This window comes from Triticum aestivum, chromosome 3B, assembly GCF_018294505.1.
Source record: "Triticum aestivum cultivar Chinese Spring chromosome 3B, IWGSC CS RefSeq v2.1, whole genome shotgun sequence".
NCBI classification, from domain to species: Eukaryota; Viridiplantae; Streptophyta; class Magnoliopsida; order Poales; family Poaceae; genus Triticum; species Triticum aestivum.
Window position 1 is genome coordinate 704,333,550 of NC_057801.1, and position 15,946 is coordinate 704,349,495.

A 15,946-nucleotide genomic window follows, 5' to 3' on the forward strand; every position below is an offset into this window, starting at 1 on the left:
CCCGGATCCGTCTTCACCGGCGCCAGCCCCGACTCCGTCTTCACCGGCGCCAGCCCCGGCTCCGTCTTTGGCTTGACGAAGCGCGGAGTCGACGAGGAGGAGGCGCGCCGGCCGTCCTCGTTGATGACGATGTCGGCGCTGCGAGTGCGCCGGCCGAGCGGCGACTCCGCCGCGGGCTTGGCCTTGACGCCGAGCAGGGCCGGAGTGCCGGAGGAGTGCGACGAGGATCGGGAGGAGGAAGAGGAGGAGGAGGACCCGAACCGCCTTGGCGCCCATGGCCCGACGCGTCGGTGCTGCGCCGGGGGGTACGCCAACGGCGGGTCGTTGCCGCCCTCGAGGTGCGTGAGCACGCCCTCGAGTGTGCGGCCAGGGACGCCCCACCAGAGGCGGCGCCCCTCGCTGTTCTGCCGCCCGCCGACCACCGGCGCGCCGTTGGTGGACGCCAATCGCTGCTGCTGGCGGCGCTCGAAATACGCCGCCCAGGCCGCGTGGTTGTCGGCGGCGTACTGGGGGAGGGAGCGTTGGGCGTCGGTGAGGGGCGCGCGCGCGATCTCGACCTCCTCGGCGAAGTACTCCGGCTTCGCCACGGCGTCGGGCAACGGGGGAATGGGCACTTCCCCGGCGCTGAGTCTCCACCCCGATGGCCCGGCGCGCGTCCGGCAGCGCCGGGATGTTCGCCTGGAACAGGAGCCAGGACTCCAGTTCGCGGAGCGAACGGCGGCCGAAGCCGTTGGCCGCCGCCTCGTCTCCGGGGAAACATTTTGCCATGACGACGGCGCTCGGGAGAGGCAGGGAGAGGGAGGGGCTGGACGGCGGCGAGGGGGCGGGCGGGCTGTGGGTACAGGAGAGTGGAGTGGAGGCCGTCGGCTTTTATAGCCGGGCCGCGCCCGTGTGTACGCGTGCGAGGGAGGGGAGGTGTCGGCGCGGGAACCGAGGCCGTTGGGGGGAGACGAGGCGCCGAGTCGCTGACGCGGCTGGCCCGCGGCTTCTTCGAAACAACTCGCCCCGGCGCCCCCCAGCGCGCCGGGTTCGGGCTGGATCCGCCGGCGCTGTTTTTGGCTCAAGCCGGCGAAAATCGGGCTCATGGGGCGCGACTGGGCCGTTTTTTCGATACCAGCACAAAAAATCGCCTGAGGAGGCCTTCTTGGAGCGCGGCTGGAGATGCCCTTGCTCAGCACGCTTTGCTTACTCGGCTCTGCTTTTCCGCGGAAGTGAGCGCTCGCTCGTTCACCCCAATCTTTGCGTGCTCCAGAAGGCTCTCCCGTGCTGCGCCACTCCCCACTCCCCCACCGGCCACCCGCCCCCCAGCCGTCGGATCCCCATCCGGAGCCGATCCCGGCCGCCCGTCCCCTCCCACTCCCACCCCTCGAGTCCCCCTCCCCACTTTTCGAAACCACCTCCCCCCCTCTCTCTGCCTTCCGCATCCACCCTTCCCTATCGCACCAAAACGGAGCTCCCCTCTATACCGAGAACAGAACAGACGAAGCAAACGAGGAGCGGACCACCGAGCGACCCCCCGCCTCCGCCCGCCCTCGCGCGATCTGATCCGCCCGCCAGCTGCTCGGCCCGGCCGATCGGGGCAATGCTGCGGGGATCCGCCCTCCGCCGCCGCCGCTGCTGATCGCGGTGAGGTATGCTCTGCTCGATCCGCCCGATCGCCGAGTTCCTATGCTTATTTCGCGGTTGTTTTCCGGTAGATTTCGTGATAGGCGAGTCAATTTCAGCTGCGCGTGATCGCGCGCGCGGGATTTCGCCTGATCGCGCTGTATTTCGCGCCTGATTTCTGATTCGGTGCGAAGTGACGTCAGCAGGGCCGCGGGGAGGGCCGGCGGGTAAATTGTGTAGGAGCCAGCTGCGGTGTCGGATTAGTGTCTGGTTTTGAGTTTGGGATCATCGCTCGTGATGCGTGAGGTGATACAGAGCTCGGTTCCGCTTAATCACCGGCTGTAATTTCTGCTCTGGTAGCTTTAATCGACCATTTTGCGCTGCTAGATGTTACGGTCGCCTATATCAGCGGATATTCGGTAGTTTTATTTATTTTTGCTCTATTTGCTTAACTGGAGCTATATGCTCTCCATGTACTTTAGTAAACACAGTGGGGAATCCATGCTCAGACCGTATCCTTAAGCTGACTGACAGTGGAATTGGCGGTCCAAGCGTGGATTGAACAGTAGGCAGAGCTATTTTCAGGCACGGGGTGCTTTCACCACTCGGATGAATTTAGTAGATTCTTGAGTGCCTCCTTTTGATGTTACCCCTTTTGTTAGTTTTTCTGGGGACGATTTCGTTTATGTATTGTTCAGGAACTGGCTAATGGGGTCTCGGCTAACCTTACGAAGAACTAGATACTTCTCTTAATCTTGGAAGCATAGCTGAAGTTTTTATCAGTAATGGGGAGAACTACCTCTACCTGGAGAAAATATTAGTGGCTTCATTCATGGTGCTTTACATACTGTTCTAGATTGCAGCCTGAAATGTGTTTAAATCAGTTGAGAACCTGAGATAGCTAAACTCTCCTTCATGAAATCTTGTCAGGTCAAAAGAGGAATATAATCAAGGAACTTCTGCTTTAGATTGCATTCCAATTATGCCATGTTTTTATGTATATGAAAATGATGAACGATTATCATCTGAATCCTTTTGTTTGCCACAGTTTTATTCACTACGACATGTTTTCCTCTTTGTGACTTTGTTCGATCAGCATTAACCGTGGCTTCTGCTGTGTTACTATTATGTACTTGCCTTAATTTTTTCTTGGATGTCTTAATACTGTAGTTTGAATTGATTCCATCTGATTTTAGAATTCCATTCTGGTAGGATTTGATTAGTACGAACATTGGATGAAGTTTGTACTGATCTATGGAAGTGGATACTCTACAAGATGCTCAGGAGACTAAGAATGGAGGGAATGACTTTAAAGAGAATGGCAGTTTGGATCCCGTGGTTTACCAGCTAGTTCGGGTATATTCTAACTTTCTTAGTTGTACTGTATCTCTTTGGCTACATTTGAAGGTACATAACTCATTGTGATGTTTCCATTTGCTTATATAAACGCTTTTTTTTTCTTATGAAAAAGGTTGAAGGTGATGGAACGCTTGTTCCTCCTACGGAGGATGAAGTCCTGCAGATTGAACAGTTTCTTGATGACAAGGTTGATCTGCCTTCTATTGATGATGTAGGAAATGTGGAGGATTTTTTTACTAATGACTGCATGCTTCTGAAGGAGCCTGACTTTGAAGGTGATGCCAATATCTTTATTCAGTTCGAATTATTACAGTGCTATATCATTTCCTTTTGATGATCTTACTTCATTGGACAGTACAGTATTTAAGCTGTGATGTTGGAATGCAGTTTAGCCATACAAAGTTCATGTTTCATCCATCACATATTAATTCAACCCCTTTGACTATTTAAGATGCTTACTGCTTATTAAACTTGTGCAGAGGGGTATTCCGAATTAGAGACTAATGGTGAAATACATACACAACAGTTTGATGCTGACCTAGAGGTATGTATGTTGCTTTTGTAGGGGTGTCATTATTTGCCATGATTTTAAACCTGTCAGATTTGCTATTTTACTATAGGTTTATTCTACTAGAAAATAGGTTTGGTGCGTACACAAGATTCTTTTGGGTCATGTTTGAAACTAAATCTGACATAGTTCTCATATGGGCTGCCCAATTTCTATAAAATTCGCAAATCAGAGTTTGCCATGTTTTGAAGCATGATTTTGTTTCCTATATGATTCCTGCGTTGCAAACAGGCCTTGTCCATGACTTCAATAATATTACTCGCTCCGTTCCTAAATATATGTCTTTGGAGAGGTTCCACTATGGACCACATACGGATGTGACCCGTATGTGGTCCATAGTGGAATCTCTCCAAAGACTTATATTTAGGAACGGAGGGAGTACATTATATGCATATATGAGTACGTATTAGATCTAGTTTGAACAACCTCTGGAATTAGCACCAAGTACTGTCATCTCTAGTCAGCTCTGCCTTTTCTACTCAAGCATCACCATTGTCATTCATGCTTAAGCTTTCCTTCATATATGTATGTGTGGAAGATATTTTAGAACGTGATTAATAATTAACATGGAGAAATGGAAGCATGTATCAGAATTGAGCTAGTGCATAGTAGACTTGAAATATAATCAAGTTTCCATGCCTAAACTATCAATAAATGCTATTTCTACTTTACCATGGTTTCTTTGTTGTGGTGCAGATAAAGTCTTTTCATGTGGCTAATAAGCGAGTATGCTGCTGTTAGTTTTAACCAAATCTCTCTAGACTAACAAATTGTGAGTGGTGGACTAAACTTGTTAACAAATTGGGCCTATTATCTGCATGGTATCGATTAATGCTTGAGCTCAGGGTTTGACAATTTATTGTTATTGGATCATTTGCTTTAAATATTTAAACCATCTACAAATCCTTCTTGTACACATTGTCTATGTTCTACTTATCAGTGAATTTAACTGATGCGTATAAATTGCGCAGGTAGACAGGTTAAAACCGTCGGTTGACTCGCTTGATATTCCCTCGAAGTGTACAGTTGATCATGATCACAAACCAGATAAACTGAACACGGAACAAGGCGATAACAACATTGTTCACCAGGACAATGCTTCCACCGAGACTCCAAAATCAACAGTATTAAATGACTCTTGCAGTGCTGAAAAAGAAAAGACCGATGCTTGTTCAAGATCTGTAAATAACTCATCTACAGGACCATCTATCTCTGGAGTTACTAGTTCAGTTCCTGACTTCTCTATTTTAAGAGGAGAAGTCTGTTTGGATAATCTTACAATTAGAGAACTTCAGGAAGCATTTAGAGCCACATTTGGGCGCGAAACTACTGTCAAGGACAAGTTATGGCTCAAAAGACGGATTACCATGGGATTGACCAATTCCTGCGATGTTCAAAGTTCAGGCTGTGTAGTTAAAGATTATAAAATAGTTTGCAAGGATGCCAAACACGAGCTACCTACAATTGAAGGAATACCTAAGGCTGAGGTTGAAGCTACTTCTTTGGTTAGGTATCAAGTATTGGGTCCTGGAAATGAGAGAGATACACCATCTTGTTCTTACTATCGGAGTGAGGACCAGCAGCGATCCTCCAATAGGCTAAAAGGAGTATCGACAGACAACGATGAATCAGAAGGAACTTTGCAGGATGAACAAGGCGCCGCTAAGAGACTTCGAAAACCAACAAAAAGATACATCGAGGAGCTCTCAGATACCGAGACACTTGACTCCACTGGGAAGCTTTCTTCACCAGGAAAAAGGGCTGCACATGGTGAGGTGTTACTCAGACAACGGGTTACTCCTTTACAAGAAGTTGATTCATTGAGTATAACTTATCCTACCCGGAAGGATACTTTTGGAGGATTTAGTGTGCATGTTCCTTATGCGTCAAGAATGAGAAGAGGGCGTCCTCGGAGAAACTTCATTTCATTCTTGGTAACAATCTACTTACTTTTACAGCTTTGCAATCGTCTGCCTTTTTTATTACTGCAAAGAGACACATACATTAAGTTACTACATTCAGGTAGTGATGGTACATGTCATCTCTGTTTTTAAGGCGTCCCGCCTTGGACGCTTAGGCGACGCTTAGGCGATAAGGCGCCCCGCCAGCGCCTTACAAATATGCCCGCCTTAGGCGCTTAGGCGTCCGCCTTAGGCGCTTAGGCGTCGCCTAGGCGATAAGGCGCCCCCCCAGCGCCTTAGATCGCCTTACCGCCTTAAAAACATAGCATGCCATTCTCTTTATTTTCTTGAAGATGGATTTTGTTTACAGGATATTCTGCCCTTTGTAGCTTTGTTCTCAAAACAGTTGAGACTTAAACAAAACACATAGCTAATACATTTTGGCATATAATTATCAGTATGGCCCAAGTAGGATAGAATCACTATACACTCAGCTGCTCACATGCCAGATTCTCACCTAAGAAACTTGTGTGTAGTACTCCCTCTGTTCCAAAATAGATGACCCAACTTTGTACTAACTTTAGTACAAAGTTGGGTCATCTATTTTGGAACGGAGGGAGTAAGTACTACCTCTGTTCCTAAATATAAGAACTTTTGGCAGTTCAATTTAAACTGCCAAAACTTCTTACATTTTGGAACAAAGGGTGTATATTTCAAGCAACTCTATTCAGTACCTAATTGAGTTATTATTTTTGTTCATCGAACTCGTTACCCTATTTTGCTGCCTTGTCAATCCCTTCTGCCATTTTCGTGGACAAATATGATAAATCTCTGAACCTTCATTACGACATTTGCCCATGCTGTCTCTTAAAGAGCTTAACATGTTGGCCTCACTTTAATACAAATCTTCCCTTGTGGATATCTCTACAGTCTGTGTCTGACTTGTAGGTTAATGTAGAACTGTCAAGGAAGACCTGCCTTGCCATATCATGGCCAGTGCACTGTTAGAACAATTTAGACCAATTAGCCAATTGGTCCAAATGGGGAAAGCCGGAAAAGTACATCATGATTGCCTAATTAGACAAAGTTAATGCAATTTGCTACATTGTTGTGCTGGAAACAGCCTCTTACAGAAATGTAGGGAAAGGCTGCGTACTATAGACCCAAAGTGGTCGGACCCTTCCCCGACCCTGCGCAAGCGGGAGCTACATGCACCGGGCTGCCCTTTTTTTTTGTTGTGCTGAGCCGTTATTAGTAACTGTGGCGTATTTTAGCATTATTTTTGTATGTCTCACCAGATGTCACACATTATTACTTGGATGTCTCACTAGATGTCACTAAGTGTGCTCTTTTTGTTATACCTTGAATAACAGGATGACGATCCTCCGGTGGAATGTCCTGAGGTTCAGATGGCAGTTGAGACGATGTCGGGAAAAGATGGTGAACATGTGAATCATGTAAACAGTGCTGTGGAAGTTCCACTAATGGTATGCCATATGCCTCTGATCATGTAGGACCACGTAGGAAAAATGCACACTTTGGAAGCTGATAATAATTAGCTAGAAATATATTTTGAAACACATATTACTTCAAACATTATTACCGAGCTGCAAATGTGGCCGTGTTTGGCATGCAATGATATGCTTTCTCTTGTCCATCTTGGCACTAGAAAAATACTGAGAAGAAAGGAGGGCATATAGAAACAGCTGAGAAGAAAGGAGGGCATATAGAAACAGCTGATAACAAGGAGATTCATTCCATAGAAGCAGACGACATTTGCAGAAGTGATGCCAAGACGAAAACAAAGCGGGGTTTGAAGCGGAAGCATCATCGAGCATGGACATTGTCTGAGGTTCTGAAGCTGGTCGATGGCGTGGCTCAGTTCGGGCCTGGCAAATGGTCTGAGATTAGAAGACTATCCTTTGCCTCGTATTCTTACCGCACCTCAGTGGATCTCAAGGTGAGTTTACTCTCGTAGTTCGTCACTCCTTACGATTTGGTTTTCTAATGGATCATGCTGCTGTTGTGTTTAGGATAAGTGGCGCAATCTGATCAGAGCCAGCCAGACACAGCTTTCGCCGGAAAATGATGTAATAATAACTCCTCCCATTTCAACTTATACGGATGCTCAACTTTTTTTTTTCCAATCAGCTCAGCTGTTCCCATCCTGTCCTGTTTGCTCCTGGATTACTGATTACTCACTTTCTTCACTATTCAATGGTGCTGAGCAGGGTGTTTGTCCGCGGAAAAGCAACCCTTCAATCATACCAGTACCACCGGCCATTTTGCTACGAGTGAAAGAGCTAGCTGAGCTTCAGCCGCAAGCCGGCAACCTGGCTGCGGCAATCAAGTTCTCAGGGCAGAGCAGCAAGGTGGCACAGGGGAGAGGTTCATCGGGGTTCCTGTGATCCATGTGCTGCAAGGCAACTAGATGAAAAAAACATCCGAGAGAGATAGTAGGTGTAGTACGCTTGTGGACGACGAACACACGTATTATCGCGACGAAGTTGTGATCGCGTTCTCCATGTGCAATGTAAATAATCTACCGTGCCTGCAAAATGCAATGCAATGCCTTCTCACCTGGTTTCTCCACAGCATGTACTGATGTGCGTCGATAAAGCCTTGCCTAATGTGTGAGCTGGGTGCACGTTTAGGTTTTACTGAAACCGTGCATAAAATGATGCAAGTGGACCCATCGGCCGAGTGATTTTGAATCTGTTGGAGCAGAAGATCACTCTGTGAAAGATGACACGGAAACTACTCGATTTTTCCGTCAAAAAGTACGTCGTATTGGGCCAGTTAACTGTTCAGCCGAGCCCATTTGTTACACATGGCACAAACAGCTCTGAAAACAATTAGCCCATCCAACCCACACCACCGCATAGCAGGCCTTACAAGAGGTACACAGGTGGCTAACCCAGTCCAACTTCTGTAACGTGGGCGATCCTAAAAAAAAATAATTCTGTAACGTGGGCTGCTCGCACGGGACCTGGTGAGGGCCACGAACCCACGGCCGCGTTCGATGCGCCGTCACCTGCGCCACCGGGGGCTATAAAACCTAGGAACGGCCTAGAAAGGGATCGATCTAATCTAATTAGGGCAGGCGGAAGCGAAGGGATCTGCATGCTCCGAGGGAAGCTAGGGGAGGAAACGAAGGATCCGCCCGTGCGCCTGCTATCTGCCTCCCCGAGTACGGATCTTCGAGTTTGGCCGACTTTTGATTTTGAAATGGATTTTTTCTTCATCTATTTGGCTATTTGAAAGGTGTTTGTTCATAGATCTGTTTTGTTTTAGATCATGATTTTGTGTTTAGATGTAGATCTGACAAAGGTATGGTAGATTTGAAGTAGATCTGTTATAATTAGTTCATCGTTTCATGATGTAAGGCGTATTGTAATTCACTGAGACAAGAATTTGATCAACAATTACTTTATTGATGTGTAAATTATGTGATACCAAATTATATTTATAACTATTTTTTAACGCGGTTCCAATGATATGATGTTTATGTGACATAAACTATACTTACTCCATCCGGCAAATACTTGTCGGAGGAATGGATTCATCTAAATGTATACGTCCATTTAGATACATCTATTCCTCCGACAAGTATTTCCTTAGAGACGGGTTACTATTTTTTTTAGGGGAGGCGGATTACTATTTTAGTAGAGTAATTGTTCATCAAACTCTTGTCCACATAAATCATGATGCACCTTATACTATGAGACAAGTAATAAATTAGATAGTAAAAACTGTTCAAGAAAGTGTTAGGTTCACATCTAAGCTTTGGGTAAATATCAAGATGGGATGTGACCTGAGGATGTAATTGATTCACTCATGGTATTATCAATAAGTCCTCCTTGGATCAAAGTATTTTAATCCATACAAAGCCCTTTGGATCAAAGATTTTGCATGGACATTATCTCCGTACAATTATTATATGTTATGATAGTCTCATTCTTTGTAGAATCCAATGCTTTAAGAATCATTTGTTTCGCAGAGGCCATAAAATTAACTCTTAGTTACAAATTGAGATTTTACTCTAGATTGCCTCAAAGTACCAACATTCTCAATCTGAACCACTTATGGTATTTTCTCCATTTTGACATTATGGACACATATCGAGCCAATTTCTAATGTGACACATCCATGGGCCCGTCAGGGAGGCATACAACCTTTTAGGAGGCCTCTCACTTGCTTCCTCCTCCAACATCTCTCTTTCTCTCCCAGCACTCTTGATTCCCATCCACAACTATGGAAAATGTATAGATGGTGACTTATGAGGAACCACACCATCGATGTTGATTCTCTGCATGATGTTTGGCCAACCTGTTGCAGCAACTTGCTCGGTCTTCTCAACAATGACTACTTTTCTTCTGTCTTGTCAATGTGCACTTTGTCAAAGTCGTGCTCAAGTCCACTTGAAATTGTTGAGCTTACTCTATTCTTTTGTGAGTGCACATGTTTGTGTCTCATTTTGAGCCGAGTTTGAGATTTCTCTAAGGTGAGCTTGCCCGCTAGCAAGCTCTAATTCAAACTTATCTTTAAACCTTCTATCGATCTTGAGTTGACCTACCAATTGTCAAAGCTCTGTTTGTTGGTAGATCTATTGTATAGGCCCTTTGGTGTTGTTGAATTAACAAAGTGGATCCCCATACCTATGGAATCTAGCTATCTAAGGATGAGATGTATCTCCCCTTAATTCCTTTTCTATATCTACATGAAGAGTATTCCACTAGATATGTACCATCTTCTAGCCCACTTGTTGAATTGCCACAATAGCTAATCCATATCATTGTTTGTATTCTACTACTTGCAGTACCAAATCTTTGGGATGTCAAGATACTTTTCTGAGAGAAATGTGTCTGGAATTGATCCTATCGAGCACTACAAAAATATTATCTCTGAGTTGTTACTTGGAAAAGAAGGCACATTCTCTACTGGAGTTATAAAACAAACTGGAGTTGTTATGGCCCAATATAACCGCAAAGCAGGTGAAGATTCTCTTCCATTATTCATGGAAGAAATTAGGGGCCTTTCAAAATGTGACATGGAGAGATTAAAGCATGCTCTCCATGAGGTTTTTACAATCCTCAGTGATGAAGTTGATGAGGTACAAATACTTCCAATTTAGGCTTCTATCCACTATGTTCCATGTCATTCCTCAAAATGAGGTTTTTACAATCCTCAATGATGATGTTGATGACCTCTTAACCCTGATACTACATTAAGTTCCATTAACAACTAGTCCATCAAACACCTGATGAATTGGCCAACTTGATGCTAAATAATGGGCATAGGAAGCGATGGAGTTAGGAAAGGACGGAGTTTTTCTCATTTTTTTCTTACAAAATCTACCTCTAGGAACATGCACAATGTGCTTGTGTTGAATGTGTTGATTATATTGGTATGCCTAAGGTTGTGAGGGTCTTATTCATTTGGTTCATTTAGGGTGAAAATAAGACCAATATCATAGTTATTATCACAGGCTCTAACAAACAATTACAATGCGTTTGGGTGGCAATTAAAGCTAGGGAGGGAATGGAAGGGGTAATGACTTGAAATATATTGTTTGGTTAAGGGTTGGGAATTGAGAAGAGATTAGGCATGGGAGTTGGGGAGGGGTTCGGTGTTGAAAGGGAATTGGTTTAGTGATTCCATCTTGACACTTCATCATAACATACATTACCTTCCCTTATCTAGTCCCTCGTCAATTACCACAAACCAAACCAGGCAACAAAGTTTCTCTTCAAATTCCAAGACAAAAATTTTATTATGTACCAACGGATTGTAAATAAATGGATGCATCCCATTTCTATTCTCAATACAACACCCTACTCTAAACTCCCATTCCCCTTCCCAAATATTGCCAAATGCGTTGTTAGTTAGTGACAATCTCTTTCCATGCTCTTGTAGGCTTAAACATAGGCATATGCAGCTCGGTTTAGTAGGCCCAGCCTAAAAACACAATTGTTGGGCTGGGCTTGGGCTCCAGTGTCTGCTTGAAATCCAAGAAAAAGCACAAGCATGCAAAATATATAATTTATATTGAAAAAACAGACGCAATAGTTCATGTATATTCCATGTCATTTAGCAAACTAGCAACTTTACACATATGGCTCAATTTTTACTGATAGAGCTATACTGCTATATACTAGTACTATGTGCTCGCTAGATTAAAAAGAGGCAACGAGTGCAAGTAGCAAGGTCAGCGCATATTTATAAGGGTGTGCTACACGTCGCCCATTGATCTTTTTAAAAGATTGGCCGGGTCATGAGTCGTCCGATCTATGATGTGTATGATCCCTCTTCTGTGTTTCCCCACTGCAACATGACCCCTTGTTGCAATTCCTATAGGGTTGTTGCAATTACAAACATGACTTTTTTTGCGAGGCTGTAACTAGACCCTTTTGCAACAAGAGCCTAGTTACAATTGCATCAGGGCCCTTGTTGCAATTGCAAACATGCCGTTTTTGCGAAACTTTATTTATGAGGCTGTAACATGACCCTTTTGCAACATGAGCATTTTCACAACTACAACAGACACTTTCTCGCGGCCGTTTCCATCGTCAGGAAACGTAGTCGCGTCACACAGTCGTCCTTCGCCGCCATTGTTGCAAAGAAGAGGGAGGGGAATAGGAGGGACATGAGCGGGGAGGCTTGGCTCGTCGGTGTACTCGCCGGAGCCGGCGCACGGGTTTGGGAGGCGGTGAACGAACAATTTGGGAAGAGTCGATGATGGAGAAGAAACAGAGGAAAGGAATATGTGGCTGTCGTTGCTCGTGCGAGGATAAGGGGTCATGTGGTTTGACTGCAACAACCACCGTGTTGTACAACCTATGTTTGCAATAAGGCCTATGTTGCAAAACCGGCAAGTCAGTTTGTGCTGCGTTGTGCGCCGTACGATCAAAATCGGATTGGACAGTTGCAGAGGCGGTCGACGCACGCGGGGAGATAAGCCGGGTGAACACAAGCGTTTCCCATATTTATAAGCACAAACACCTGGCTGTGCGAGCTGTGAAGCCAATAGTGATATAACAGCTCTAGACCATTCTAGTCGAGACTTGAGAAAATTCTGGATACTCAGGATCATGTCCTCTTGGACTCCCCAGGAAGGACTAACCTTTTTCTGTTAGTTAGGCGGTTGGGCCGGCCCACGATAATCCTCTTCTGTTAGTTGGGTGGTTGGGCAGCCCATGATAAAATAGACCTAGTATCGATAGTCATATTTCAGCCATGTCGAACCTAGTAGTTTGTTATTTCTTTTACTCCCATCTTTTAAGGGTTCTCGATCTATCTGTCTACATAAGCTTCTGAAGTTGCAGTGCTATAGTTATTAATTTAAGATTCTTTGATATTGGTCAGGCAGAACTGCTGTGATTTGTCTAATATCTATAATTGGCTGCAGATATTTGGTTACATTTTCGCACTATCTGAATTTAGGTCTAAGAAGTTGCCATCAATCCATGGAAGCGGATCGTATGAGGACGGTATCGCCCCACCAAGTGTTAAAAAACAGAAAACTGTGACAGTTTCTACAATCGATGCTTATGAAGAATCGCATGGTCATATTGATTCAGATATCTTTGCACAGGTGAAGAATCTTTTTTCTATACGTAACTGTTATGCTTAGGCGTTTCGTTCAGCCAATCCAACAGTAAATCTTTGAAAAATGGAAGATTAAGGAGAATACCCTCATCCCAGCTACCTTTTAAAGAATCGGATGGCCCATTAATGCAAATAGTGGATGTAATTTTGTTGCCATTTTTGTGAGGGGAAACTTAAATACTTATCGTACCCACTTGCAATAGCCAACCATAATCGTGCCGAAAAAAATAGGTGACCGGGTTTGTTTGTTGGTCTTTCATGTCAAATGATGTGAGAATGATGTCAAGTTAGGCTATGTACCAAACCAGGGGTTCCATTATAAGAACATTTTCAGAAATTGCCAAAGCAGTAGCAGCCTAACAGATGAGGCTTTTGCTTCTGGCAGCTCACAAGAGATATCCGGCTGATAGAAGAAAGTGGCAAAACACGTCAAGAGGCTGCAGAGATGTTCTCCGATGGGTTGCTGCGGAAGGTATTCAACATGGCATGTGGTTATGAAATATCCTTTGACAAATAATATCTTACACATATTTTTCATGAGTTATTCTAAGGATTTAAGTGAGACATTTTTTTCAGCTTGCTAAAATGGAGCGAGGTGTTTATAATTTACTGGACACAGTGGCATCCAAGTGCAGGTATCATATGTCGCTTGTCTCAATTTGAGTGATATGCTTATGCTGACTGTCAAGATTGTATATACATCTACTATATGGAGAAATTTATTGAATTGCTGCATACTATCAGATCTATGACCACTCCTGAGAAGATTGAACTTGGTAGGCGCATCCGCAAACTCCCAGAGACGGCACTTGATTACATGGTGGAGGTCGTTAAAATGAGGAGACCTGAAATCTCGGTTTCTGATAAAGTATCATTCAACTTAGGAAGACTGGTACTCAACCTATCTGTTCCTACTACTTAATTTTACTTTTAAGTAAATGACATTGGTCATACAAACTGTTCTTGTGGTTTGGGATTTACTATTACGCCAACCATGATTCTGCCATGTAGATATGTTTGGAATTTTATTGTATTTATGAAATTATGAGAGGTATCCGTGTTATGTTAGATGCAGGCTTCAAATGACAGCATGTTTTGCGTTAACTTTGCTATTAAATTTACTTGTTTGCAAAAGCTCTAGTCTCGCATATCTCCATTTGATTTACTTTATTACGCACTATATTCACCATCTCTTCACTTGCTTCCATTTCGTTAGGATGACACAACTTTGTGGAGACTGTACTACTATGTGGAAACTGCGCTAAAAGCAAAACGAGATCGGACGGTCACCCCTCCCTAGATGTTCCATGCACAGTAACTGCCGGTCCATCTAAAATATACTATGGTTAGTTTTAGTATAATCCAGTGTAGGTGGTGGTAGTGCTTTGCAGAAAGAAATACATTAGCTTCTTGCCGATGCAACATCTCTATTTTACCTGTATGAAGATAGTCCTAGAAGCAGAGTAGCATCAAAAGCGACATCATAACCGCTATCTAGAGTTGCAGAAACTAGTGCACTGACCACTATGGCACTGGTGACGATTTTGTTTTTGCATGCCAAATCAATCCTGGTCAGCTCCTGCGGATGTTCCACTCCACTGTTATGGGATTCCGCCTTCTCATTTTATCATATTGCCTCTTGTTCAATGTTTCTGCAAAAGTTTCAGCGATGGAGGCCTTTCTGTCCGGGAAAGATATCGGGTCAACTTTGCGACACTGGTGACAATTCCTTGCGTTTGGTCCTTCTCTGCCAGATGATCTGGAAGGCTCGGGATAAAGAATCGACGGGGAAAGCCTCCTAGATTGTGTGAGTGGCCGGTGGTTGAGTGCTGCATTGCGTCAATCAAATCTCGTTCGGTTTGTGTTTAAATGTGAACATTAAAGCTCTCGCCATGTTGTTCCTTTATTTTCCTCTTTGAAAAGGCATGCGTGATGTGCTTTGGTGTAAGATAATCGAATATATTGATGAGAGTAACATAACATCTTAATGGTGTTGCTTTTGTACGTAGCATATTCTAGTGCTCTGATAGGGAATCCGTGATATGGATACCATGTTATCAACTCTTGCTTTGGGCAGTCGCGGATGGCTAATGAAAATTTGTATACTTATGTGATATGTGATTAGCTGCAAGACACGTTGTTCAACAAAAAGAAGGACGCGTCTAGTGGGCGACCGGATGCCCACTAGTGTGATCGAGCGGCCGGCCTGAAAAGATAAGCCTATGTCCCCCCGTGCTCCAGAAAAGGAAAGCCAGCCATCGAACCCACTCGATCGAGCGGCCAGAAGGAGAGAAAAGTCTCCACACGGCCGCCCAAATAGAAGGAGAGAAAAGTCTCCCCACGGCCGCTCGATCGCACTAGTGGGTGGCCGGTGGCCAGATGCCCATTAGTGCGATCGAGCAGCCGGCCTCAAAAGGTAAGCCCCTGTCCCCCCGTGCTCCAGAAAAATGAAAGCCAGCCACCGAACCCACTCGATTAAGCGGTCAGTCCCGATAGGCCCAAACAGAAGGAGATAAAAGTCTCCCACGCTCCCACGTGGCCAGCTGTACCTACCCAGCCTCTCCCACGCCCGCTCGCCCCCACGCCGCCTTCTTCTCCACGAAAGAAGGGGATCCAAGACCCTTCTTCCTCCTCCTACACAGCCGCCATAGCAGCCCCAAAGTAAAAGAAGAAGCTGCTTCAAAAAAGATCTAACGGCACGGTGGTCAGAGCCATACCAGGGAGCAACATCACGTAATTTCCCTCTGCCCTTCTTCACTTCCCCCCTTCCTCTACTGCATATGTCAACCACCTTCTCCATGGATCTAGCACAAATCCATGGAGAAGCTGCTTCAAAAAGAAGTGGATCCGGCACATCACTCCATTGTCCACATCACACCCCCTCCATGAGTATCATGTCTACTGA

General features: G+C 45.0%; 1 protein-coding gene across 1 annotated transcript; it reads left to right on the plus strand.

Moving 5' to 3' along the window:
• Positions 1–1,403: 1,403 nt before the first annotated feature.
• On the plus strand, positions 1,404–15,052 carry LOC123071876 (uncharacterized). The gene is made up of 15 exons (XM_044495446.1): positions 1,404–1,631; positions 2,818–2,961; positions 3,077–3,239; positions 3,444–3,508; positions 4,504–5,466; positions 6,807–6,920; positions 7,103–7,393; positions 7,467–7,821; positions 8,747–8,763; positions 10,253–10,546; positions 12,842–13,027; positions 13,427–13,513; positions 13,618–13,676; positions 13,786–13,933; positions 14,258–15,052. Exons 2-15 carry the CDS (start codon positions 2,860–2,862, stop codon positions 14,339–14,341), a joined length of 2,928 nt encoding a protein of 975 aa, XP_044351381.1. The 5' UTR covers positions 1,404–1,631; positions 2,818–2,859; the 3' UTR covers positions 14,342–15,052.
• The last annotated feature ends 894 nt before the right edge of the window (positions 15,053–15,946 follow it).

What these genes read in the sequence shown, in the direction of transcription:
- LOC123071876 (XM_044495446.1), top strand. Translation starts at nt 2,860, where the DNA reads ATGGAAGTGGATACTCTACAAGATGCTCAGGAGACTAAGAATGGAGGG. An exon ending in GCACCTCAGTGGATCTCAAG is followed by an intron (nt 7,394 to 7,466) that starts GTGAGTTTACTC and finishes TGTTGTGTTTAG; the next exon opens with GATAAGTGGCGCAATCTGAT. An exon ending in ATTCAGATATCTTTGCACAG is followed by an intron (nt 13,028 to 13,426) that starts GTGAAGAATCTT and finishes TGCTTCTGGCAG; the next exon opens with CTCACAAGAGATATCCGGCT.